Source organism: Salvelinus namaycush, chromosome 34 (assembly GCF_016432855.1).
Source record: "Salvelinus namaycush isolate Seneca chromosome 34, SaNama_1.0, whole genome shotgun sequence".
In the NCBI taxonomy this organism is placed as follows: domain Eukaryota; kingdom Metazoa; phylum Chordata; class Actinopteri; order Salmoniformes; family Salmonidae; genus Salvelinus; species Salvelinus namaycush.
Genome location: NC_052340.1, coordinates 4,263,560 through 4,289,210, shown reverse-complemented (window position 1 = coordinate 4,289,210; position 25,651 = coordinate 4,263,560). Strand labels below are relative to the sequence as shown.

General features: G+C 46.5%; 1 protein-coding gene across 1 annotated transcript in view; it reads right to left on the bottom strand.

Moving 5' to 3' along the window:
* Positions 1–386: 386 nt before the first annotated feature.
* LOC120028686 (E3 ubiquitin-protein ligase CBL-like) overlaps positions 387–25,651 on the bottom strand; it is a 32,628-nt gene continuing 7,363 nt past the window's right edge. The window contains exons 2-16 of the mRNA XM_038973914.1: positions 24,380–24,627; positions 14,830–14,976; positions 14,094–14,250; positions 10,708–10,829; positions 9,103–9,240; positions 7,373–7,460; positions 6,898–7,029; positions 6,502–6,723; positions 5,681–5,812; positions 4,982–5,350; positions 4,726–4,820; positions 4,365–4,535; positions 4,003–4,109; positions 3,472–3,690; positions 387–2,941 (exon numbers count right to left, since the gene is read on the bottom strand). Coding sequence (XP_038829842.1) covers positions 2,631–2,941; positions 3,472–3,690; positions 4,003–4,109; positions 4,365–4,535; positions 4,726–4,820; positions 4,982–5,350; positions 5,681–5,812; positions 6,502–6,723; positions 6,898–7,029; positions 7,373–7,460; positions 9,103–9,240; positions 10,708–10,829; positions 14,094–14,250; positions 14,830–14,976; positions 24,380–24,627 — 2,658 coding nt within the window. The 3' untranslated portion in view covers positions 387–2,630. The remainder of the gene's footprint in view (positions 2,942–3,471; positions 3,691–4,002; positions 4,110–4,364; positions 4,536–4,725; positions 4,821–4,981; positions 5,351–5,680; positions 5,813–6,501; positions 6,724–6,897; positions 7,030–7,372; positions 7,461–9,102; positions 9,241–10,707; positions 10,830–14,093; positions 14,251–14,829; positions 14,977–24,379; positions 24,628–25,651) is intronic.

The following is a 25,651-nucleotide window of genomic DNA, read 5'->3' as shown; positions in this document are numbered from 1 at the left end:
CCTATCATGTAGTCATACAGGAACATGGTGCACCTTCAATGAGTGCATTCGTTAGTTTAACAATGTGTTGTCAACTCATTGAGTCAAGACTAGTCGGAACAGTCCATGTGAAAAGTCACTTGTCTGGTTAGTGTACATATGGTATTCCTGAGTTACAGATCAGATTGCAAAATTCCAGAAATGTTCCCACAATTCCCAGGTTTTCCTGGAATCAGGAAGTAATAACGGGGAGGGGAATCCTAAAACTTGGGAATTCTCCAACCGGGATTTTGAGGAAACCTGGGAAACCTCTCCGTGAAAACAGAGAACAAAATGTCCACATTCCCAACTGGTCCACAAACCCTGCTGTTGCGTTGACCCGACCCAAACAATGGTTGTAATATCTCTATAGGAAAAATAAAACTCTTTATAACCCTATCAAACCGGAAAGGTTTACAAAAATAAATAAGAGTTATATAGAACGTGAAACTTTCTTTCCCCTTTTGGGGGGGGTGCGACCCGTCAACATTTTGGGTGTGCGTCTCAACATGTCCTTGTTCACTAAGCTACTGGGCTTTTTGCAGCTGTGCAATTAAGACGATCCTTAATAACAAAGCTTGCAAAACACCCAATTTCATCTAGATTAGATGTACTCCCCTTTAAAGTAGAGGCATTTACAATACAGACGTCTGACTGAGTTATGGCACTGTTCCTTTTCACCAATCACATTGTTCGTTTTGCCGGTGCTACCACTTAGGTCAATATGCTGACGGTGCGATTTATGATGTCATCATAATTCCCCTAAAGGCTATCCAGTCCAACACTAAAGATAAGAAAACAACTGAATTCAGCTTGAATTGCACAACCCAAGCTGCTTGCATTTTCAAGTATGCTACATCACCAAATAAAAAACACAAATTAGATACTGTCACTTTAAAAAAAGAGGAGGTTAAACAACAATATTCACAAATGTACATTTAAGGCTTAATAGTATAGCAATAACAATAGTAGCAGCAGTAAAGCACTTCTGAATTAATAATAACAATAATGATCATAATAATAATATATTATTAAAGTAAATCGATGACATATTTTTTTTTCTCTCACAACGCTGAACAGCTTCGGTGTACATCTCGGACGAAGCTCTTCTCATTATCTGAGCTGTGTTCAACGCATCATAAAATCTTGGCCCGGTACTGGGCCTTTAATAGAATCCGTCAATACTTTTTTGCCCACCATTAGATTTCAGTACACTTTGCCCCTCCCATTCAGACGATTGGTAGAGAGAAGTATGTTTAGAAAGATGCACTACATTTGAGGAAGAACGATTAACCCACATTCATTTTGCACAGGAATAGAAGAGGGATTGGGACATGGGCCAATCGGGACCTCCCAGATGGCTTCGATTGATTAGATCTGACAGAATGGGAGTGGGAGTGAGAGAGAGAACCCCCCCCTCCTCCACTGCTCTAACATAGACATCCAAGTCATCCGAAGTTGGTATCACACATTTGTGTGGCTTAACAGCAGAGCCAGGACTGCCTCTAAAAACCGTCTCACTGAACAAACTAAACACAGGCTTCCCAGTCCCAGTTTGGTCATCTAAATCACTGATGAGGTGATTCGATGTAGGAAATAATGCTACCCACAGTAGGAAATTATGCATATAGCTAATAACACAGTCAAAACACAGCTTTGCCTTTCACCGGGGTTAAGTCAAAATTGTCAATCGTGAACTCGGTCAGCCATCACGCGTCACTACCCTACTAGCCAAGTCAATGGCCAGACACACCGTACACACATCCCAGACAAAGACACATCCCAGACAAAGACACATCCCCTGTGGGTTTAACCTTTCCCATAGCTGTAGATCACTTGAAAGCGCATACACAAACACACACCGGGCTACAACCTTAGCTGGAGATGACAGTCCAGACCTCTAACACTAACATTATGCTACTTTGAGGCGCAACACAAACATTAATTTCCCCAGAAAGTACCGAAGCAATATCATTAAAAGGCCACATTTGACATGTTGTCAAATGTTTAGGAAACGCCTGCTTCTAAATGCTAAACCAAGTCTGTCTTTCTCCTCAAAGTGAGGGCTGGGGACTATAGAAAGGTGCTCTCTCCCTCAGAGCGGTTTCAAAGAACCACTATCTTTGTCCTCTGCAACCTATCCTTAACATGAACGACATGAAAAAAAAAAAGACCTTCGAAGCGGAACTCATTGGAAATATATATGTAGACATTATACACATTTAATATATATTTTGTTATATATTAAATTCTTATATAGACACACGTACATGTTTTGTTTTTTTTGCGAGGTGTCGATTACATTTCGGTAGAGGCCTCGGGAGGACGCGAAAACGACTGAGAAAGACCCGCCGAAGCTTCGGTTGCACGATGAGCCATCAGCATCACCACGTGGAATATGGAGAGTGGCCCTGCAGCACATTACAAAAGGCGTCCAGACACTCTTGAGAAATCACGTGGAGTGCAGGGCTCGGAGTCCCACACAGTTAGCATTGAGCTAGCTTTGAGAGGGCGCCGGACAGGAGACTGCAGGGGCTCCAGTTAGCACTGAAGCGCTAGTACTGCAGGCGATTTTGCTTTGGGCTGAGCTGGGCAGGGCTGGAGCAGAGGTACTATGTAAGAATGTGCGCAGTGGAGGGAATGGAGACAAATTCGCGCAGGATATTCTTGGCCATCTCCATATTGTTCTGTGCAATCATCAGGGCTTTCTGGATGTCCTGGTAGGTGTAGCCTTGGCTCATGAGATGCTCAATCTCGCTGGTGATCTGGGGGTTGGCTACTCCTCCACCTCCTTCTCCCGACCCTCCTCCGCCTCCTCCAGTGCCTAATCCAGGAGGTATGGGGCTGCGCCGGCGCTCTGAGTTGAAGCGTCGGGGGAGGGGCTTGGGCGGCCGCTCTGGGGCGTCGCTGGACTCTGAGAAGGCTACAAGAACAGGGAAGAGAATAGAACAGCATCCGCATCACAAACCACAGAACAACAAGCAGCGTGCACATTACAATTCAGTACTCCTGCCCAAATCTCGATTCGCAATCGTAAGTCTTGAAGACTTAGACATAGGAATACTACACGAGGGACAGCCTCGTTAAATACCCAGGGGTGGTCAACCATTCGAGGTGCACTGGGCCAGGAGTTTTTCCTCAACCCATGACTGGGACGGAAAAACTCTGGGCTCTAGTAACAGCCTATATCTTACAATTGCAGATGAGAATTGGCTATTTATTTAGCTCAAATCTGGTGCACCGTTTGTTGTACATGTCTTTATCAAATAAACTACCTAGGGTCCAGTGTTCCCTGGTCAGATGAGGTCAGAAAAAACTCCCCGCCCTACAAATTAACTATAAGGGTCTGAAACACATGGCTCTCAAGCCACATGCGGCTCGAACTACCCCCTTTTGAAACTCCTGACCCTACAAATTAACTACATCACTGGCTCTGAGTTGTGGGGGCCTTACAGGCAGACGCTCCGGGCTCGCTGTCCATGACGAGACGGCTGAAGGCGGCGCTGGTGGCTGCCCCCAGCTCGGAGAGGGTGCGTCGGGCCACGGGCAACGCTGGTTTGGGGATGTCGTAGCCGTTCTCCTCCTCTACCTCCTCGGGAAGCTCCCGGACCGGGCAGGGGATCTCCCAGATAGGGCCATTGGTACTGGCCAGGGGGGGCAGCTCAGAGCAATCTGGGGAAGAGAGGGATTCACAGTCAGGTCAGAAGGGTGAAATGAAACAATGGCATTTTAATCTCCTCAAATAGAATGGAATTTAATAGAATAGAGTGGGATAGAATAGAGTGGGCTAGAACGGTGGGGTAAAATGAGAATAGAGCGTGCTGAACTAGCAAAGACGGGGTATACTACATGTGTGTTTATAATAAGCAGAAGCAGATTGTGTTTAGAACAGAGTGGCCATAAAGTACTAGTCAAAAGTAATTCACTACGTAGTGAATAGGGTGCCATTTGGCACACAGCCATAGTTTTGTGATAGGGCAGTACCCGAGTCTCTGGCCAGGTGAAGCAGGGAGGCTGTGAGGGCCTGGGCCTGGATGTTATACATGGCTTCATACATTTGAGGTCCTTCATCCAGGTCCTTCAGCATGGGCCTATCAAACACAGGAAGGGGAGGGAAGCTAAGAGGACATGACATCATATGGCTAGACTTTATAATATATATATTTTTATTTTTTTACTTGTGTTTTTCGCTATTGACGTGCAATCAATTGTCAGAATAAGAAAATACATTACTGAAGATGTACACAGTACACCTACAATATCATCACTGTTATCAACGAACTTAGAGTGAAACTTTTCAATTAAGCGTCTCTCAATGAGTGGGTCTTATAGCAGAGGGTGCTTACCATGAGTTAAGAGAGCTGGGCTGGGGGGATTTGGGAGCTGGGGTCTCTGTCACCACAAGGGGGGCTGCCATGGGGGCCAGGACAGGCCGAGAGGTGGGGATCATGTAGTCGGACTCCTCGTCACTCTCGTAGATCTCCTCCCCAGCCACAGGCATCAGATCTGGATGGGGTCTGACAACACAGGGAGTGAGGGGGACACTTAATATAAACAGATTGGGATTTTGGGACCTGATCAGGGAAAACTCTAGGTTCTGACTATAGGCTATACCTATAACTCAGGTAAAGTCACTCAGCCAGGAAAAACTCCTGGCCTTATACATCATATAGCACATTCACACAGCAGGGAGAGGAGTGCGTGTACCTTGTTGCCAGAGCATAGATGGCATTGGCCGAGACTGAAGGCCTCACTTTGGGGTTGTCATACTCCTGACTGCCAGACGCCGTGCCTCCAAAACTCTGGGGAGGAACAGAGAAGACACCGCTAAAGTCCTATTTCTGTAAATACTCACTTGTGATCCTAACAGTCACGTGCAACTGTACACACTCTTGGTATAGATGAAATCCATGTCTGTGAAACCACATTTAACCAACTGCTCTAACAGAAGCTAGTATTATACCTGGGCTCCCTTCACCAGCTGATGGTCCAAACTGAGCGAGCTGTTGTTCCGCTGTCCGTCGGTGCATCCGTCTAGGGCTGACGGTAGGGCCAGGGGGAGGGAGTGTCTGTTTGAGAGCTCCCGGACCCCCCGCCTGTCTCCCACACCGGGTGGCTGTCCGGGGGCCTTGGGCACCGGCCTGGGGTTCCAGTCGGCCAGGTTGCGGTTGGGCGGGGCCGGGGGAAGCTTGGGCTCCCCCAGGGGGGTGCAGGGTAGTGGCCGTCTGCCGAGCCACCCGTCAGAGAGAGGTCTGTCTGGTGGAGGAGGGGGCGGTAGGTTCCTCAGGGCTGGGGGCAGGGGGAGAGGCTTGTCCTTGTGGTGGGAGGACGCCTACAGGAAAGGAGAGCACAATTACAGACCGTGAGGACTGAATCAATTTCATCTGTTTTCATAGGAAGTAGTAGCCTCCTTCATAGGAGCATTTGTCAACTTATCACGGAAGCACATTAATTAACAGCGGTCATGCCAAAAACACTTTGATATTTAACAAAGTTTTTTGAGGATTTTGGTCTGTGCTATACAAAACATAAATTATTACTACTTATTTTAATTTCTATTCAACCTCCATTGCGGTCCAACAGTGGCTAAATAGGCCCGTCTCTCACACACATTTCAACTTGCGACATTCCCATTTTTCGACTGAATGCGCAAAGAGCTTGCCTTGGACGTGGTCCCTGGGCTGGATGCTCCTGGGGGGTTGGGCGGTCGGTGCTGCAGGAGGTCAAGGCGGGGGGGCACGGGGGGCAGGGAGGACTGCGGCGCCAGGGACATGGGCGAAGGGGGCCGCTCCACCTGCAACATCACACTACAGCTCAGGGAGAGAGTTCTGGAAACTTGTCACTGCACACTTACTCTTCAATACCAAAGGAAACAATTCCCATCACATCAAAGCTGTGTAATCTCACTCTTAAAGTATTCGTCTATTCAAGCTTACTCCACTGGCTGAGTTCTGACGTGTTACAAAGAGACAGCTGAAAGATGCTGTCTCACAAGAGGAGAAAAATAAAGACCTCAAATACCTGGAAGAAGCAAAGCTAACCCGGATACTTAGAAGTCAAAGATGAAAGCGATGTGATCTTACACTCAGAAGGTGCGGGAAAGAGAGAGGAAGAGTTCCTCAGAAGAGTTCAGTTTAGAGCGGGGGTGCACATTTATAGTCCACAAGGATTACAGTAGGCTATGTGCCAACATTCAGTAGGTAAACTTTGAGAAAGAATTCTGTCACAAATAATACGTTTCTATCTGAACGTTCCACAATGTTGTGCCTTGCTGAACGTGGCCCAGGGAGAGGAAGAGTAATGTAAAGTTGTCCCTAGACACTTATCTTGGGTCAGTTTTCGCATTTTCCCCACTAAAATGTTAAGATTGGGGGAGGGGAAGCTGATCCTAGACCTGTACCTAGGGGAAACTTCACCCAGGAGCTACAGTAAGGAGGAAGAGGGCTCCAAATCAGATTTAGGGCCCAGCTAGACCACGCTCACCTTGGAACAGGCCAGCTTGCTCATCATGAGGTGGGGGTCTTCCAGCCGGTCGTCGTCGTCATCGTCGTAGCTGGGCGACGGGGCACCCTCCGCCCCGAAAATACCCCTGCAGCTCCCGTAGGAGCCCCCTATGGGGTCCTTGGGGTCAAAGGGGTCAACCACGATGGGCTCCGTGCCCTTGATCTCACAGCGGCAGAATGGGCAGCCCTGACCCTCGGACTCCTGAAGGAGAAGAAAAGAAGAGAGAGAGAGAGGGAGGAGGGATTAGGAACATTCATGTCTATATGAGAATGCACATGCATGCACCCACATATACACTTCCGTCCACTGACCGACACACCCACCAAACACCCCCCCCCTTACCCAGCAGTGTGAAAGAGACTAGGGGTACAGTACCTGCCAGGCGGTGAGACAGGAGGTACACATGAGGTGACCGCAGGGCTCGATCTTCACGTCCTTGTCGTTCTCCGCACAGATCTTACACAGCTGGAAGGTGGAGCCCATCTCACAGTAGAGCTCATATTGCTCCTGAGGACGTACACACAGAGATACATGGTCAGCCATGGGATTTCAGCAGACCTCCCAGAGCGTAGGATAGCATGTACAGTAAACACAAATAGAGCAGATTAAAAGCACCCTTATATTGCAACTAAAAAAGGAGCCAGGGTCGTGTTCAGTAAGGCTCACCATAGCAAAAACATTTAAAAACAGAAAATACAATTGAATTTCCTACTGGACAAGTTTAAAGAGTACCCTTTTTCACTCAGTTTCAAAACGTTTTCTCTACAGAGCAGGACCCGAGATTCAGGATGTGCAGTATGTAAGGTTATTAATGAATGAATGAGTGAGAGAGTGAGAGAGCGAGACCTACCTGTGTGACTTTGATATGGTCTTGTGGCGAGGGCTCACACAGTCCTGTGAGGTCTGGGTTCTGGGAGCGCCCGTCAGGGAACAGGTAGCTGGGCAGAGGAGATGGTCACTCACAAGGGTAAACCAACACACATTCAAGTACCAGTCAAAAGTTTGGACACATACTCATTCAAGGGTTTTTCTTTATTTTCACTAATTTCCTACATTGTAGAATAATAGTGATGACATCAAAACTAAACTATGAAAAAACACATGGAATAATGTAGTAACCAAAAAAAGTGTTAAATATTTTAGATTCTTCAAAGTAGCCACACTTTGCCTTGATGACAGTTTTGCACACCTCTTGGCGTTCTCTCGGAGGGAGGTGTGTCCAAACTTTTGACTGGTACTGTAGGTTGTCTCAAATGACACCCTATTCCCGATATAAAGTACACTACTATTGACTAAAGCCACACAGGGCCCGCCACAAGGGTTTAAAAACATGGCACCGGCCTCCCGGGTGGCATCGCAGTGCTAGCTGTGCCACCAGAGATTCTGGGTTCGAGCCCAGGCTCTGTCGCAGCCGGCCGCGCACCGGAAGGTCCACGCACAACTGGCCCAGCGTCGTCCGGGTTAGGGAGGGTTTGGCCGGCAGGGAAATCCTTATCTCATCGCCAGCGACTCCTGTGGCGGGCCGGGCGCAATGCACGCTGACCAGGTCGCCAGGTGTACGGTGTTTCCTCCGACACATTAGTGCGGCTGGCTTCCGGGTTGGATGTGCATTGTGTCAAGAAGCAGTGCGGCTTGGTTGGGTTGTGTTTCGGAGGACGCATGGCTCTCAACCTTCGCCTCTCCCGAGTCCGTACGGGAGTTGCAGCGATGAGACAAGACTGTAACTACTACCAATTGGATACCCCGAAATTGGGGAGAAAACGGGGGTAAAATAATTTTTAATCTTACATTTAAAAAACACACAGCACCATATGGGGAATAGGGTGTCATTTGAGTCGCAGCTGTATGTTTTCGACTACGTCTTTCGCGTAACCTTGAGGCCTAAGTGATACTTTACATAGTGGCTTTATAGAACACATGCATGAGGCTCTTCGCAAAGCAAATCGCATGTAGCCTACAACCTTTCACAGACTAATTCAGCATTTGATTACAGGCTGAAAGATTCTTACCACAGCGTTTATAAAAATAAAAAAAACAGAAGTTTGAACACTGGCATACTCTAGGACAGGGGTTCCCAACTCCGGTCTTCGAGTACCCCCAACAGTACACATTTTTGTTTAAACCCCCTGACAAACACACCTCATTCAACTTGTCAAGGAGTTGATTATTAGTGGACAAGTAGAATCAGGTGTGCTTGTCCGGGGCTACAACAGAAAGGTGTTGGGGGTACTCGAGGACCAGAGTGTGGAACCACTGCTGTAGGAGACGCCATTATAGCCACTATCCACCCAAACCACTGACTGCACATTGCAAATCAAACTCTCCTGCTGCTTATGAAAACAGAAGGGGACATGGAGTCGTGGCCGATGCAACATGAGACATGTTGGTTTGAGTTCAGTGGCACAAGAACTTTGAGATGTAAAATGATCCACATTGTTTATAGAAAGATCAGCTCTTGAGTTGAGACTGGAGAGAGCGAGAAATAGAGAGAGACGAGAGAGAGACGGACAGGCAAGAGACAGATACAGAGAGAGAAAGGCAGACACACAGAGAAAGGGAGAGAGAGGTTGGTGAACTCACAATCCTTCCCGGAAGCCGTCGATGAGGGCCTGGAAGAGGGGCTTGTTGTGGGGGATGGTCTGCAGGATGTTCCCATCTGCAGTGACGTAGCCGATGGCCCACTGGCCCAGCCGCGTGCAGCTCAGCCTGAAGATGTAGCTGTGGAACACACATACCAAAGACTAATGACAATAGGGAAAACACCCTAAACAAAAAGCCCAATCCCAGCTCATCCCCACCCTAAGCAAACTCCTGGTGAGCTTCTCTGTCCTGAGTTCAATACTAAAGGATACATTTTCATTAACAAGCCTTTTATAAAGAAATTGCAGGCATTACAAACTTTAGTAAACAATATACTGTACATGCTTCAAAATTGTATTGCTTATAGTGTAAGCGTGAGTGTGCACGCTATAAGCAACCGAATTTATAAGCGTGTACAGCATACGCACGCACACAACGCTTGGAAACGTTTACACGTCACAGAATCCTCAAGCGTTATTAGTATGAATACACTATCCACAAATACTTAACGCTTATTCATTCAAATCATTTTAAAGAGTCACCAATTTTGTCATCTTGGAACAAGAGGTGAACGAAGGCTCAATACTTGCCGCGTTGTGTCACACACTTGCCCTCTGTTGGAGCGAGTACTGACATCCGCCCAGTCTCTACAATAGACCTATTGATGCTAGGTACCATGCTGTTCCATGTGCCACAGGGGGGGCACGTGAGACTAGGGGTGAGGGTGGACTGGCGCCTTCTGGTGTCATTGTGCAAGTGTGCGTTCGACAGCCAAGCTGGCGGTGCTCGCCAGAGTGTGTTAGGTCGAGTTTGTTACTGTGTGTGTGTGTGTGTGTGTGTGTAAGCTCATGACAGGCAGACTAAGAAAGCAGGGCGCTTTAACAGTAGTCGAAGTAGCTGTTTTTGGAGTGTGAGAGTACGTGACAGCACGGGCAAGACTCAAGTCAGTGACCGTCACATATGTTGTAGGGAGAAAAATAAAGGTGAAAGTGTAAAGTCATGGTTATAATGAGATGGTAACTTGAATGAAAGTGTATAATTAAGCAATAAGGCACGAGGGGATGTGGTAAATGGCCAATATACCACAGCTAAGGGCTGTTCTTATGCACGACGCAACACAGAGCCCTAAGCCGTGGTATATTGGCCATATAGCACAACCCCCCCCCCCCCCCCCCCCCCGAGGCGCCTTTACTGCTACTATAAACTGGTCACCAACATAATTAGAGAAGTAAAAAATAAATGGTTTTGTCATACCCATGGTATACAGTCTGATATACCACTGCTATTATAAACTGGTCACCGACATAATTAGAGAAGTAAAAAATAAATGGTTTTGTCATACCCATGGTATACAGTCTGATATACCACTGCTATTATAAACTGGTCACCGACATAATTAGAGAAGTAAAAAATAAATGGTTTTGTCATACCCATGATATACAGTCTGATACACCACAGATGTCAGCGAAACCTGCATTCAGGGCTTGAGAACCACCCAGTTTATAACAAAACATCATCATCCTCTCTCATTGTGTTTGTGCTTTGACAATAGAGGAGAAAGTGTATCTGGCTGAGGTGTGTGTGCATGTAGACTCTCTCACTGACCTGCCAGGCTTGTGGATGAACTTCTGCAGCCGGGCCTTGACCTCATCGTAGGTGAGGAAGGCCATGTAGCCCGGGTGAGTCACCGCTAGGCTGTTCCAGTTCCTCAGCAGAGACGACCAAGGCTGCATACGCCCACGCAGCACAGAGCAGAGGGTGAGTCACGTCGTCTCAGAGTGGTACAACACAGCGGTACACCGTGGCGAGTAATGCAACAAAATCATGACTGACTCTTAAAGCTCCCTTTACTTTCTCCAGAGATGCAACCCTATCTTCATATCAGATCTGCCCCCGGGGAATGCTAATGTGGTAACCATAGTGAGAAGCTACAAAGGTACTGTACTAAGAGTCAATCACCCTGCTCTGCAATACGACTGTCTGTTTTGACTCAAATTAGAGTGTTCAGAGTACCCTGACACACCATCAGGAACTATTTTTCAGCCATCTGGTCTTAAAAATGGATGCTTGGTGACAACAGAAAAGAGAGTTAAGACCAGTGTTCGTGCAAGTTCTACTGCTAGCAAATGGAAGCTAACGCACTATGACAAACTCATTTCAAATTGACTTAGCAATTAGACTGGCATACGTAGCGGTACGAAGGGGGATCCACACCAGTGAGTTTGTGAGGTCTCTTGACACGTCGAAAACTGTCAAAGAAAGCGTGAAGTGAACTCGTGCTGATGGTTTTAGTGGCAAAATGAAGTGGAAAGAAAGTGACCAAAGACCTAGCCTTGTACAATACAGTTAACCGATGGGCCATGCATGTATGGTGACCCAACAGACCGCAAAGATGCCATCCTGTCACTTCCTCTTCTAAAAGACGCATTCTCAGATGTAATTTCTAACTGTAAAACGAGAAAGCACTTAAATTAAGACACTTTTCTTAGCCTACGCCCAATGTACACAACCCTGGGACGCGGTCCTGGAGTCGGCTAGGCTACATCAGTCAGCTTTTACTTCAGGCCACAATACGAACAGAAAGAAAGCTACCTCCCACTTATTGTAAAACGCGTTTCTCTTTGCCTGCGGAGTGTCATGCATGCAGCATCATCGATGAGAGCCGCTAGCAAATCTACTAACGCACTACACCTAACCGTCAGATAGCACAGGAACCATAGTCATAGATAAGACATACCGGGCAGACGGCAGTCATAATTATACATTTACTACTACAGGCAAAGGAAGCTAGCAACGAGCAAATGGATACGTCACAAAAATGGCACCCTATTCCATATAGTGCACTACTTTTAACCAGACCACCCTACGTCTTGTGTTACCAACTGGAAATAATGCTTCCATCCAATTCTGCCCTACTGCAGTTTATCCACTATCATACAGGTTCATTCACATGCTGATGAGAAGCATGACCTTGATGTGCAGGGGGGCTTCAAAAGAACACGAGCGCTCTCGGCAAACACGCCGCTGCTATTATTTCGAGGGTGCGTCCAAAACCCAAAGAAAGAACGTCCATTCAGCTGTTCAGCACCACACGCAGACAGCCACCTAGGTTGCACTGTATCCAATCCACTCACTGTCACACAAGCCAGGGAGCTAGCTAGGGCCTAAAGAAAACACAAAATAAAATGTTTAAAAAAAATAAGACTGAAGAACACTTCCCCCTCAGGGAACAAATACTAGTCGACACTTAGAAACGACAAAAGAAACAGATGACTAAAAAAGGGGAACATTTATATTAACCTTCGCTTTTAGGTATTGAAATTGGCATGTAAGTGGCGTGGGTCATATTCGTTAGGCACCAAACGGAAGAAAATGGATTGAAACAAGGGGCAACTACTTGCACTTGTCCAATTGAGACAATTACTTACGGGGGACATTGGTTGTTGGTCTTTTTACTGCACACAGGCACAGCAGCACTAAACATGACGTGTGTGAAGAAGAGCAGCAGGGGAGTTTCTGGACACAGATGAGTCTCCAGTGAAAGTACATTAGTCCAAGACTAGGCTTAATCTGTGTCCGGGAACTAGAACTTGATACAATGCAACTAGATTAGCGATGTGTCACTAGTGGATCAAAATTGCAAAAAATTTCAATAACGCAGTCATATTTCCTAAGGACTAGTCAGATCCCAAGGTCCTTTGTGACAGGACGGGTACGTTTTAGTACAGTTTGTTCCTCACAGCTGACTAGCAGTGAAAGAATGGCCCAGTAAGCTCTCTCTGTTCTCTGTACGGTGGCCACTTAAAAACTTGATAGAATTAGCCCCAAAAGAGCCACTCCTCTCCTAGGCACTTAACAATTTCATCCAGTCCCGACTCCCTGTAAAGCAGCGATTCTCAACTGGTAGGTCCAAGGTTTTGAATGGGTCGTGAGTGGTTTTACTTTTTAATTCTATACAGCAGTCTGAATTTAAATGACTAAAACCAGATATAAAATGTGTAGAAATAATGAACCTATTTTAAAAAATAATTTAACCTCTGAACTACTTTTCTTCAATCATAATATTTTCAATATAGAGTTATTTATTTTGTAGATTTGGTTGATTTTGGAGTCTCAAACCAGAATATGGGTTATTGACAATAAAAAAGGTGGGACTGTTGTTCCCTTGCCATATAATTAGCAAATTTACTGTCAATATAGAATTAAACAGTTTTCCAGACTGCATTTTGGCTAAAATAAAATAAAATTTGCGATGCGAATTTTGGATCGCGGCTAAGACAACCTGGTTCAATTTGGGTCCTGAAGCAAAACCAGTTGAGATCCACTGCTGTAACGTGGATTCTTTAAGAGTTGGGGACTGCATTATGCCAACAAGGGCCAGCAAGAGGCCTCTATTCAGCCTGGAGACACGCAACGCAGCCACTCAACTCAAAACACTGGCCCCGTCTCTCAGCAGGCAGGGATGCAGGCAACTGCCACCCGATACCTCACAGCAGAGAAACACACATGGCCACAATAAGTATTGCTTTGCCAAACTCATGTGTAGTTAGAAAGTGCGGCTACGGTGTGTGGTGGAACTATGGAGGACTCTACTCCATGGGAGCTACAGTAATAGCTAACAAGATTACTGCACTGTCGGAACTAGAAGCACAAGCATTTCGCTACACTCGCATTAACATCTGCCAACCGTGTGTATGTGACCAATACAATTTGATATACACAACACAAACACATTGTCTGACTCGTTTCTCAACTCATCTCTCAAGAGAAATTGTGTACATTGGCGCAGTGGAATGTAGTACAAGGGGGGTTGTGTGTGAGTGTGTGTGTTTGAGTGTTTGAGTGTGTGCGACCCTGAATTTGAGTGTTTGTGTGCGCATCTAGGCATGCGAGTGTGTGTGTGTGTGTATATCCATGCACTTGTGCTGGTTTTTGTGTGTCCATGCGCATGTACGTGTGTGTTTGCACGTGCGTGTGAGTATAGGCCCAACCTGGAAGAGCCTGGTGAAGATGTCAAACTCGAAGACGGAGATGTAGTCGTTGCAGGCGAGGTCGATGGTGGACTTGAGGGCCATGGCTTCCAGGCCCGAGCTGATGGAGTGGAACTCGTGCAGGGCCTGCCGGAACACCTTCCAAGGCACTATCGTCCTTAAAACACATCATCGGGACAATATGGTTTACTATACTATACCCATTGAGTTGAACAAGCAACGTTGATGCATTGTGTTAAACTTTCCCTGTTATTACGGTGTCCGATCCCACTTCTGATTCTACCCTGAATATGGACGTTCCAAACGTGTTATTCGCCACAGCGCAACAATAGTGTTTTAGAGCAGGGGTCAGCTGCGACATTAAGCCACGGGACGATTTTGTAATTTCTATGGAGACATTTTTGGTCAGGCCATATGAAATCTTGTGGGCTTAATTTGGCCAGTTGTTTTTCCTGGTTCTGGGTGTTTATGGTGACTGACAAAAATGTGACCAATAAAAATAGTTTATTTTTTCCCCCCCTCCTAAACCAAAAGAGACTTAATTAACTACTTTCTATCTTGTTTACCTAGGCTACCTCACGTAGCTTGAAACATCAAAGCAATTTCTTTCTTCTAGTTTCCATCATGTGGTGCATAAATATATCCAATCTTACCACTTAAATGTTAAATGCTTTCACTATGACTGGCTAACGTGCTGTAAATGTCAACTTTTTGCAGAGAGCAGAGGTGGACTCACTTGTCCCCAAACGATCTTCTCCAGAACTCGGCGGCGTCAGCCTTGGTGATTCGGAAGTTATCCCCCTGGAACAGGCCGTTGGGGAAGATGGCTTTGAGCTCGGCCAGCATGTGACTGAAGATCAGCGACAACTTGGTCAGGTTCCGTCTACAGAAGAGGAACAGAGAGAGAGAGAGTATTATACAACTTGACGTTGGATGGTTCCTCACCCTGAAACTAGTCTTATGGGCCAAGACAAACTAATCCATGGTGTGATTCCTTAAAACAGCCACTACACATTTCAGCTAAATTTAGCCACCGATAGCTAATATGTCATGTTAACATGGCTTTGTAAGGCCAGGGGCTGAGCTCAATGGCGGAAGCTGAGAGAGAGAGAGAGCCAGGAGGGACTAGACCTCCATCACATTACACACGCTAGCCTGGGCCCTGGGTGTGCAGGTTGGGGTTTGACGGGTAGAAGGGAGGGGTTGGGGGCCACGACATGCCTGGCACACTTTTCCGATTCCAGAGGCCCCTGGGCAGATGAGCAACGAGGCGAGAGGCAGGCGGGCGAACGCAGTGGCGGCACGAAGTGGCAAAGAAAGCACGTGATAGCACAGTGAGGGATTGTGCGAGGCTCTTGGGGGGGGGGGGGCTGGGAGCATTGACATGCACAAGAGAGCGCGAGTGTGGCGGCAGCGTCTCCCCCTCTCTCCAATGCCAGCACAGAGGACGGGTGGGGAAGGGAGTGAGTGTAAGGGGATAGAGGAGAGGACACAGCCTTATGATGAGCTCGAAAAAGACAGAGTGAGGATACAGACACCCTGCCAAATTGTGTGGGTGTGTGTGTGTGTGTGCGCGCCTGTGGGGGTATTTTTTGACACTCAACTGCCAAAACGAGAAGAAAAAGAAAAATGTAGCCTCTTTTTTTTGTGAATGGCTTTCCAGCTAAGCCTTTGAGTGAGGCGAGGCATTCTGCAGCAGTAGAAGCCCATCTGCCCCGCTAGAAAATCAGTCCTGCGCCGTTTCCCCTCGTCACCTTGACACGACCCTTGCAAAACTAAGCCCGTCTTCCAATTCAATTCTCTAATCCCTCCTTCACACTTTCCAGTTTAAGTTTCAAATTCAACCAACAGGCTTAATTTAAATCACAACAATTTATTTTCCGCTAGAAAAGTATGCCAATTATGAGTGCCCACATTTCGAGAAGGGGGAAGTCCTGTTGGTGAGGTGGACATTACTGACCCTAGCTAACCAAGTGGGCAGTGATGGCAAACAGAAAGCGTATGGATTCACCACACACACACACAGTTTGTGTGAGGGTAGTCTTGATGCCATACCGCTAAAATCATGCCACTGTCACGCCTCCCTTAGAGGTCTTGCAAAAATGATCTGAATGGTCTGCTGGCTCCCAGCAGCAAGATTACGATTGGTTGCTACATTTCAAGACCCCTCCCTCCACATGCTGTTGGTGCTCCGTGTTATGTTCATCGCCGTTTTCAGACCAGGAAGGACACATTTTGTGGAGTTGCTCCGTATGCTAGTTTGCACAATTGGAGTTCCGCCCAAGCAAGGCATTTGATTGGTTTGATGTGTTGCGTCACTAACTTACACCGGGTGTCCACCTCATTTTACAAATTTTCTGCCATGAACTTCCCCTGGCTTCCAGTTTTAAGGAAGCCTGGTTCTTGACAAGGCTAGTGTGAGTGTATTGCTCTGTAGGTGGCAAAGTGCCCTCGGTGAAGCACAACTGTGTTCCGTCACTGGCATAGGGTATGCCTTGTGTGTGAGAGAGACTAGTGTGTATGTGTCTAGTCACCATTAAGGGTCACATTCTACAAGACAACGAGTTAAACTGCCAATCCCGAGAGTGATGTTGTAGCTTATGAGTTTACAGTGCGCCTGCCAGCGGGTCTGTTGTATGTGTGTCCTCATATCTCTGACTAGGGTAGAACTTGGAGCTACAACGCTTGCTCTGTATTTCTGTGCGCGGCTGGGCATGGCTCCAATGCTACAAGGCAGGGAGCCCTAAACTTTAAAACGCATCTCATGTATGTTGTTTGATACAGAGACTAGCCTAGTGGACAGTGGAGACGACACACTGCTTTCCCTATTCCTATCCTATCAGAGGGCAAGGTGGCGCTATTAACACATTGTTTAGGCTTATCGTATCCTCTCAGATCCCCACAAGCGCATATAGACTAGTCCCCTACTCCTCTTCCTCTGTATGCGTCATCTGCTTTAACTCAAAACCAGTGTTCACAGAAACAACAATAGTGCCGAAGGAAAGTTAGTTAGAAAGTCCAAAAGACTACGCCAACAACTAAAAAAACAAAACAAACACACAACCCCATTCATTATTTATGGCCATTCCTTTGTCTGAAAAACCCAAGGACCCGAGGAGAGAAAAAGGAGAGAAAGAGAAAAAGGAGAGGAGAGAAAGAAAAGGAGAGACAGAAAAGGAGAGGAGAGAGAGAGGAGAGAAAGAGAGAGAGTTTGAGTAAATGCAACCTCAGTGCGTGGGCGGCTGGTTGTTGTGCTAACCCCGGCGTGGCATTTATTTTTCTGCGTCCCAAATGGCACCTATTCCCTATATAGTGCACAACTTTTGACCAGCACCAATGGGGCTCTGGCCAAAAGTAATGCACTATATAGGGAATAGGGTGCTATTTGGGACAGATACATTTTCTTATTCTGCATGAGCTACAGTAGTTAACCCGCATAACCCGCATACATATGCCCCCTCAATCCACCGCTGCCTCGACAACAGAGCATAGATCTCCTCTGTTACCGTGGCAATGGGCCAAGCTATCCCTGGATACGGCGCTCGTGGTGACCCCCTCCTCCTATAAGGGCCTGACCTTTGACCAGCAGCTGGCTGCTCCCTCCCCATTTCCTGTTTTCCACGATAGAAGGCGAGAAAGTTAAAGCGGCGGCCCACTTGAAGCCAATTACTGGCGAACGGACGGTCTGGGGGACTAAATCAGTGACTGGTGGCACTACACATTAGGCCTACATGATTAGGCCTACATCGGGGAGAGGGGGATTGACATGTTGTAAGCCTGGTGGTAGGCCTACTCTCAATGCAATACAATGTAGCAGTCGGGCTGTCTGTGTCTGTCTGTGAACTTGGATCCTCAGCACCCACCGTGCAGCAGCAACACAATCACACCACAATAGTCATAGACACTTCTACAGAAAAAGACACTGCAACCACACTGGGTTCCCCTTTCATCACAGTCATCACATTATACATTTAACTCTCCGGAACTGGCTGCTCACCGGATCTCTGTCAGGAAACAGCAGTGACAGCAGACTTACACACACAAACAAGTGTGCTTGAGTGCATGCACGCACAGAGACACATACTTTGACTGACACATCCGGATGCACCAACGCAAAACAGAGGCTCGCTTTTTTTATTTTTTTTATTAACCGTTTAATTCCTCTAATATCATCCACCCTGATAAAGACTGAAAGACACGAGTCGCCGCCTAACCCCTGAAAAAGTTCCACCCGAAAAGTGCTATTACGTGCTAACAGTGTTAGAGGAAGCAACCGATGTGTATTCTTACCATTTCCTGTCTAAATAGCCTTACATCGCCTATTTGCTGTGTCCCCAGGTCAAATAAGGAACTGTTTAAAGCCTAATGTTCCTCATAACCCAGTAGGAGAACTATATGGTCTATATTATTTTGAAACTGGCAGCAGTATGCCATAAATAAACGATGCAGTGTTGCCTCAGTGTGTGCATACGTGCGTGTGTGGGTGCGCGCATGTGTGTGTGTGAGATCGGGCTCGGGGTGATGTGCAGGCCAGTGTAACTCGAGCTGAACCGGAGCTCAGGAAGCGTTAAGTGCATTTCCATTCACAGCAGCGCTAACAGTTTGGCCTGCATGTGGCATGATGGGGTAAAAGGCCCGTCAGTCGAGGGCATTTCACAAAGCCAAATTAAGTCAGACTCAGAGCAGATAACTGGCATGGTCCCTAATGGCCTAATGTGCAATAAAAAAAAAAAGGTGTCCAAAATGGCACCCTGTTCACTGTATAGCGCACTTCTTTTGACCAGGGCCAATAGGGCTCTGGTCAAAAGTAGTGCACTAAATAGGGAATAGAGTGCCATTTCGGGCGCATTGCAACATTAATATATTTTAGACTGCTCGACTAAAAGATTTTAAAAAATAATTGAAAACTCACCCGACCGTCAGCCTATCGGCCAAACAATAAACCAGTCGACTAAATTGGGTCAGCCCTACCTGTATGGCAATACGTTGAGAAGTTAAATATAAAGGATATGCGAACTTCGCGGGGTGGAATTGAGGTACAGTAAGGGTAGCAGACTACAGGTGCAATGCTTAACCATCTGAAAGGGACCGAGGCCAAAACCATTGCTGGCAGCTGGATTGTAAATTCACATGGAATACTAGGATTTTTTCTTATTGTTCTTACGTACAAACGTTAAAAAATAAATAATGATTTAAATGCTGTTTAAACATTAAAAAATGTTTTCCATTTCTCACATCACAACCAACCACAAATTGTCTGTCTGATCTGACAGACCTCATCAAGAAATAGCCCAAAATTCTCAGACAGAACAGTATTGGAGTTATATATTAGTAACTGCTGGTACATGAAGTGGCAAAGAATGTCAAATTCAGCAGCCTAAAACACTGGGGCGGCAGGTAGCCTAGTGGTTAGAGTGTTGGACTAGTAACCGAAAGGTTGCAAGATCAAATCCCTGAGCTTACAAGGTAAAAATCTGTCGTTCTGCCCTGTTCCTAGGCCGTCATTGTAAATAAGAATTTGTTATTAACTGACTTGCCTAGTTAAAAGGTTAAATACAAATAAGCAGACTCAGAGTGATGCTACAGTATGCAAAACGTAGGCTCTCACACATTCTCTGCATGCGCCCTAAAAATGTACACATCCTTTGGAATTATATTGTTATCCGGCAGTGCATTTCCCTATTGCTGGAATTGATCCGTTGGCACAGACCTTTGCCAGCAGATAAGATGGGAGAGATAGTCAAAGCCAATAGCCTGCTCCTGAATGAGGAACTATTGGTTTACCAGTAGGCTGGTATAGAAAAATGGAAAGTCTATAGAAAATGGGAAGTCGTACATTATCTTGGGTCAGGGCTTTGAGGGACAAATTTAGCAACTGGCACATGCCCTATGCAAATAGAGTGATGTCATGGTACTAATGCTGCCAGGGACATGAACTTGGCGTGATACCACAGAGTTCCGGCAGCACAGATAGGAGGCAGAGAAGCCCATTTTCATAGCAGCTACATACGACAACTGCTTTGTCAACATTCGCAAAGCTATCAAATGAAACCATTTGCAATAGTTTTTGTCTGCTTATTTAGAGAAGAGACTGAATATGTCTCTATGTAAGGTGGCATTAGACGAGATGGACACAACAAAAAGGGGGTTTTGAGGCACTATCACTCTGAGGCACTATCAGGGACGTGCAGACTAGCTTGAGACTGCCAGGTGCAAGAAGATATGGGAGGCTTCCTCTGTCTGCGGAGAGAAAGGAGGGCACAGAGACAGTGAGTGTCTGCAGTAGTGAGGAAGACGAAGTAGGAGGCCCACGGCCAACCACGCAGATCCTTCTCCCAACATCACTGGGGTCCCACCATCTGCAATAACCCTCAGCTGTAGCCAGCGGAGGCTGCAACGGGCAGCGGGAGGCTGTAAAGGGGCTGCGTGAATGTAGATGGGAGTCCTTCCTTTTAATGTTGATCTGAAAACATCAATCCAACAAGGCCAGGATCATGGGCATGTGGTGGAGTGAGAGGAGGAGGAGAGAGCAGCCACGCTGAAAAGGAAAGCCGCACTCCTGTTCTGGTGTCCTGCCCCGTGGATATGAAAACGGGGTTTGGAGTAGAACCCCTTCCGCCCCGGGACGATTCTCCTGTTGCCCAAATGCCACCCCATTCCCTACATAGGCCCTGGTTAAAAGTAGTGCACTATATTGGGAATAGGGTTCCATTTGGGAACCAGTCCTCCTCTCCCCCCAGGATATATTAACTACCAGCAGTCAGGATGGAGCGCTGGTCAGGGCCTTAGCCAAGGAAGCCAGATCAAACGGCGAAGCTCAGGGAGGTCTGAACAATATCCGGATATAGGGGAGGTTGGAAGGGCCTATTTCTGCACACATTGATCAACTCCATACTCAGTCTGGACTTTGCGGTTATGAACAGGCTAGCGTTTGCTGTGCTCCTTCTCCCCGTTGCGCACCCTCCCCCTCTCTCTGAGCGGGGTAGAAATGGCACTAGGTGGCCTGTGAGAAACAGGAAAAGGAAGCGCGCAGTCTACCGGGAAGAAACTGTGTGGCGCGCACAGTGCGCGACAGTGTCACTGTTAATCATTAGTTCCCTTCTAGCAGCTCACAGGCCGCAGCCAACCCTTCACCCCCTCACACACAGCAGCGTTGCAGCTAGACATGGCAGGCCACCGCCGCACAAAAAGCACAACTCAAATTAGCAAAAGGCTTTCACAGTCTACCGTGGTTGTGGTAATCAACCAGCAATAGTCAGAACGCTGAATGCAAATATCACACGCCTCAGAACTATGGGGGCTGTGTGTCAGTGTGTCTGCGTGCAAGGCGGGCAAAACATATTTGTACTGCTCAAATCTAAATATGGAGGGCCGGACGCCAAAATCATCATAAATAGAAGAGCAAATTTCGCGGCGGTAATATTGTGGAGAAGTCTGCAGGGCATCTCGGCACCACATCCACCCACTATCGCTCTCTGTACTGCAACGGTCTGAGAGCAAACAACCCTGTGGGAGGACCGCGTAATCGTCATATCATTCATAGCTAGCATCCATCATGTTCCACTGAAACGGTGCTCCATCGTTATCAACCACCAGAGGAAAGGGAATAGCTAACATTTTGTCGACACAGGAAACTATTTAAGTCGAGGCTGAAGCTAACACTGTATCAAACTGCTCTAACCATCTCCATCCTATCCAGGGGGAAAGAGAGTGGTACGTAGGGCTCTACAGTGCGACCATTTTACTTGCATCTGCGCCTAAATATTTAGCTGTGCGACCTGGAATGTTAATTTAGGAGCACTAGCTTTAATACGTCAAACACTTTTCATTGTGCTCCTACATTTCTGTGTCCCGTCTACATCCCTGCAAGCCCCGCCTCTCCCATCTCCTCATTGGTTTTTAGGAGCATATACCCACGTGGGTGATTGAAAGACGAACTGAGGTCCACACTCCAGTCCAGTTGGTAGTGGTAATGTACCTCAAAGTTGGTTGCCAACTGCCATAAAAAGCCCAAAGAAGAAGCCTTAAGGAAGAGAGAAGACTAGAAACAACAGTTTACCCTTTAATCTGTGGATTAATTGTCAAAGTAGAGGACCTTACGCATTTCAGCTAAAAAATAAAAACCCAATGTTTATATCCCAGGACAAATTAGCTAGCTAGCTAAATGGCCATGACTGTCATGTGTTTCGACCTGTCCCCAAATGAATATAGTTGATTCAGAGTTCGTTTTGATATTTCAACCTCTGTGTCCTGATCGCGTCTGGTGCGGGCGGACAAAAATCAACATGCGCACGCCCGGTTTAGTCAGCGTGTAAGGCACACCCTGCTAAGAGCCCTGGTATGGGAGGAGTGTCACACAGCTAAGGCCGTTTGCGGCTGGTAACACACTAACCACGCTACTGGGCTAGAGCTTACTCACTGAAGCCCTCTAGGCACAATAGCGCTCTTTGTCTCTGGTCCCTTTGGGGGGGGCTTCATCGGTTACTACCAGCTCCAGCTCTAGAACCCACTCGCTCTGTAATAAAGTGATGATGAAAATGTATTTCACAAAGGAGTGGTTAAGACTGTTCAAATAGGCCCATTACTTAATGCTAATTCAATTAGGGGGAAGACAGAAGAGGAATGTGAGCTGAGCCTCCTCCTCTCCCTTAGTTTCAGCACAAGGAGACTCATTGTCCTAAAAAAAACAGAAGCCATGCAAGACTACAGGCAGAGAGTCATCGCTACTCTGATTCGTTGCATTAAAAAGAAGGAAATGAACCACAGTTGTTCATAAAAGTTGAAAGAAAGGGTTGTGTTTATGAGTAGATCGGAGATGAGCTTAGGGGTCCAACTTGTGTCAGTTAGAGAAGAAAATATTTGGCCACATCCTGCCATTGATACTTAACTCAAGGCATCGTATTCATGCTCCCACTGCGTGTAATCGGTTGAGCTGGGAGAGGCTTGGAGTGTGTCCAGCAATAAGTTAGAAATGTGCAACTCAAGCTTCATTGTCACTTTTAACTGTATAACCTGGGGCCGTAGTTATCAAGCATCAGAGTAGGAATGATATGGGGTGCCGTTGGCAAAGTAGAATAGACCATTTCTACAGGCTATTTCCCCAACCAGATTTAGGCCAAATCCTGCATTTCTGACGGGATTTATAAAATGTCATCTAAATGAACACGCTTGTTCAACTTTGCTAAAGGCACTGCACACAAATTCTCTTCTCTGAGATGCTTGAATAATTTGGGCCCCCGAGCTACAAATCATAAAAGGAAAAATATGATATTGGTCATGTAAAAAGATGTTAAGACTACATTTTGATTAGCGGTTTCATCTAAAACCGTGTTCGTTAAATTGATACAATTTAAGGCCAAGTGGCAAACAATAATGCGGGCACTAGGGATGGGGGTGTGAACATGCGGGTCTGTTCAGATAAGATGTAGTCATTGTTTGTGTGTGTCTGTAAGTTGATCGTATGTATATGTTTGTACTGTGTATGGAGTGATTTTTTGTTGTTGTTGATTTTATTTAAAAAACTAAAAAGGTGTTAAGACTACATTTTGTACTTTTGCAATTTCTTTAGCTCCTTATAACCCTCAAGTCTGCGGGATACTAACGGCAAAGCATGTTAACACAAAGACAGAACACAGGCAAATAGCGTCATCCTGACCACAAATGTTCACGTGTACAAACCACAGCACCCTTCTCTTTGGCTGTTACTCAGTACAAGCCTACATTGCTCCACTTTAAGAAGGTGCAGAAACGTACCCGCCGATGAGATCTAACCCTACACCTGTCTGCTATGACAGGGAGGGGTTCAGCACACAAAACAATACCCCCCGCTTCACTTCAGACGTAGGAGAAACAAATTCAGAGCCTTTTCACACTATTGTGCCGTCCCAAACCGTACTGGCTCAGATAGTTGCTTTTCGACATGTTCCTTCAAATCACAGTTCCTGGACTTACGGTGGATGTGTAACCAAGGCCAGCATCGTACAGCTCGGCTTAGCTCTGGGCTAACAAAAAGGGTTAATATTCTGGTAGTGAATGAACTAAGCGTCATCTAACACAAGTTAGAGTGCAACCTCACAGGATCATTTCAGGAGGAGGATGAGACGGCCCAATACTCACACTCGTTGTACAAAAACAAAGGCACTTATATCTTGATGTCTCGGAACAAATTTCTTTTAATCAGGAAATGGCAATTGTGAGACCAAGAAGTATTTTAGGAAAAGTACCTGCATTTCGTCTAACAACGAGTTCGATTTCCACCTCAATCTCCAAAAACGTCATCCTCTCACCTGGGCTGCGAGTTCTCCTCATACATGCGCTCCTTGCCCTCCTTGAACAGGCTGATGGTCTGCTTGGTCTTCTTGGTCAGGTTCTCCATGAAGACGCGGAAATACTCGTTGTCGCCGAGCGTCTCCATCTTGCCCTCGTAGCGGGACAGGATGGTGCGGAGGTGCTGGTAGGTGTCTGGCAGCAGGTCCAGGATGTAAGGTGGGCTGTTCTTCAGTGCCAGCTTGGGGTTCTGGCACAGTCGCACCACCTGGATGGAGGGAGAGGATTGGACACATAGGGGAGATGATGAATCAGCTTCCTGAAACAAATGAGAAGCCAGCAACCGTGGTGGAAGAGACTTAGTAGTATGCTTAATTACATACCAGGGTTGGGATCCATTCCTCTTTAATACAATTCAGGAAGTAAATAAAAATGCTATTTCTTGAATTGAAAAGTTGCACATTGTATTCTATGAAGATCTTTTCAATTTGGGAAGTGAACTGACCACAACCCTGACAAGTACCTAAACATTAACTGAACAAACTAACTTCTGTGCACGCTTGAGTGTTCAACCTACATGCACAAGCAGTACTCCACCGCAAAACATAACGTTCAGTGAAAAGGGGACCATCGATATCACTCAAACGAAACTACCGCTGAACACCATTTGACAAATACATCGGTATGATAGTGTGATGACGTGGATTATATTTTTTCATACCACTTTTCGCCTAAACGTAAAATACTCGAGCTCTCTCTGACAAGTAATCACTTGTGCACCAGAGTGTCGCCAGAGCGTCACGTCCAGTAAGGACTAGAGGGAAGTGAGAGAGTGAGAAAAGCCTCTCGGAGGAGAAGTGGCAGAGCGAGTGAAAGTGCCTGAGAGAGCAGGTGAGAGAGCAGTGCTGAGATAGTGACTCTCAGGGTTTGCTAAGCGAGTCTATTTTAAGGCCTTCAACACAGTGAAGAGAATGAAATAGTCATCTCAGGATTAAAGCTTCCTGTTGGTCTGGTAATAGACGACACACACACAGGTCTGTCCCTCTCCAATACACAAAGGGAAGGGCTCTGTTTTCGTATGAATCATCATGTCATGGATTGTACATGAGATGATGCAAGGGGCTGACAATATTTGTTTTTACAATTATTTGTCAGACTCTGGCATCTTGGCTGTGCGTTGGTTTGCACTTCCTCATTGTCAATCCCCTCAAGCTACAAACACATCTGGTGGGAAATAATATAACAAAGCATGACATGCAGCTGAGACTAGGGCTGCTGCGGTGACCGTAACC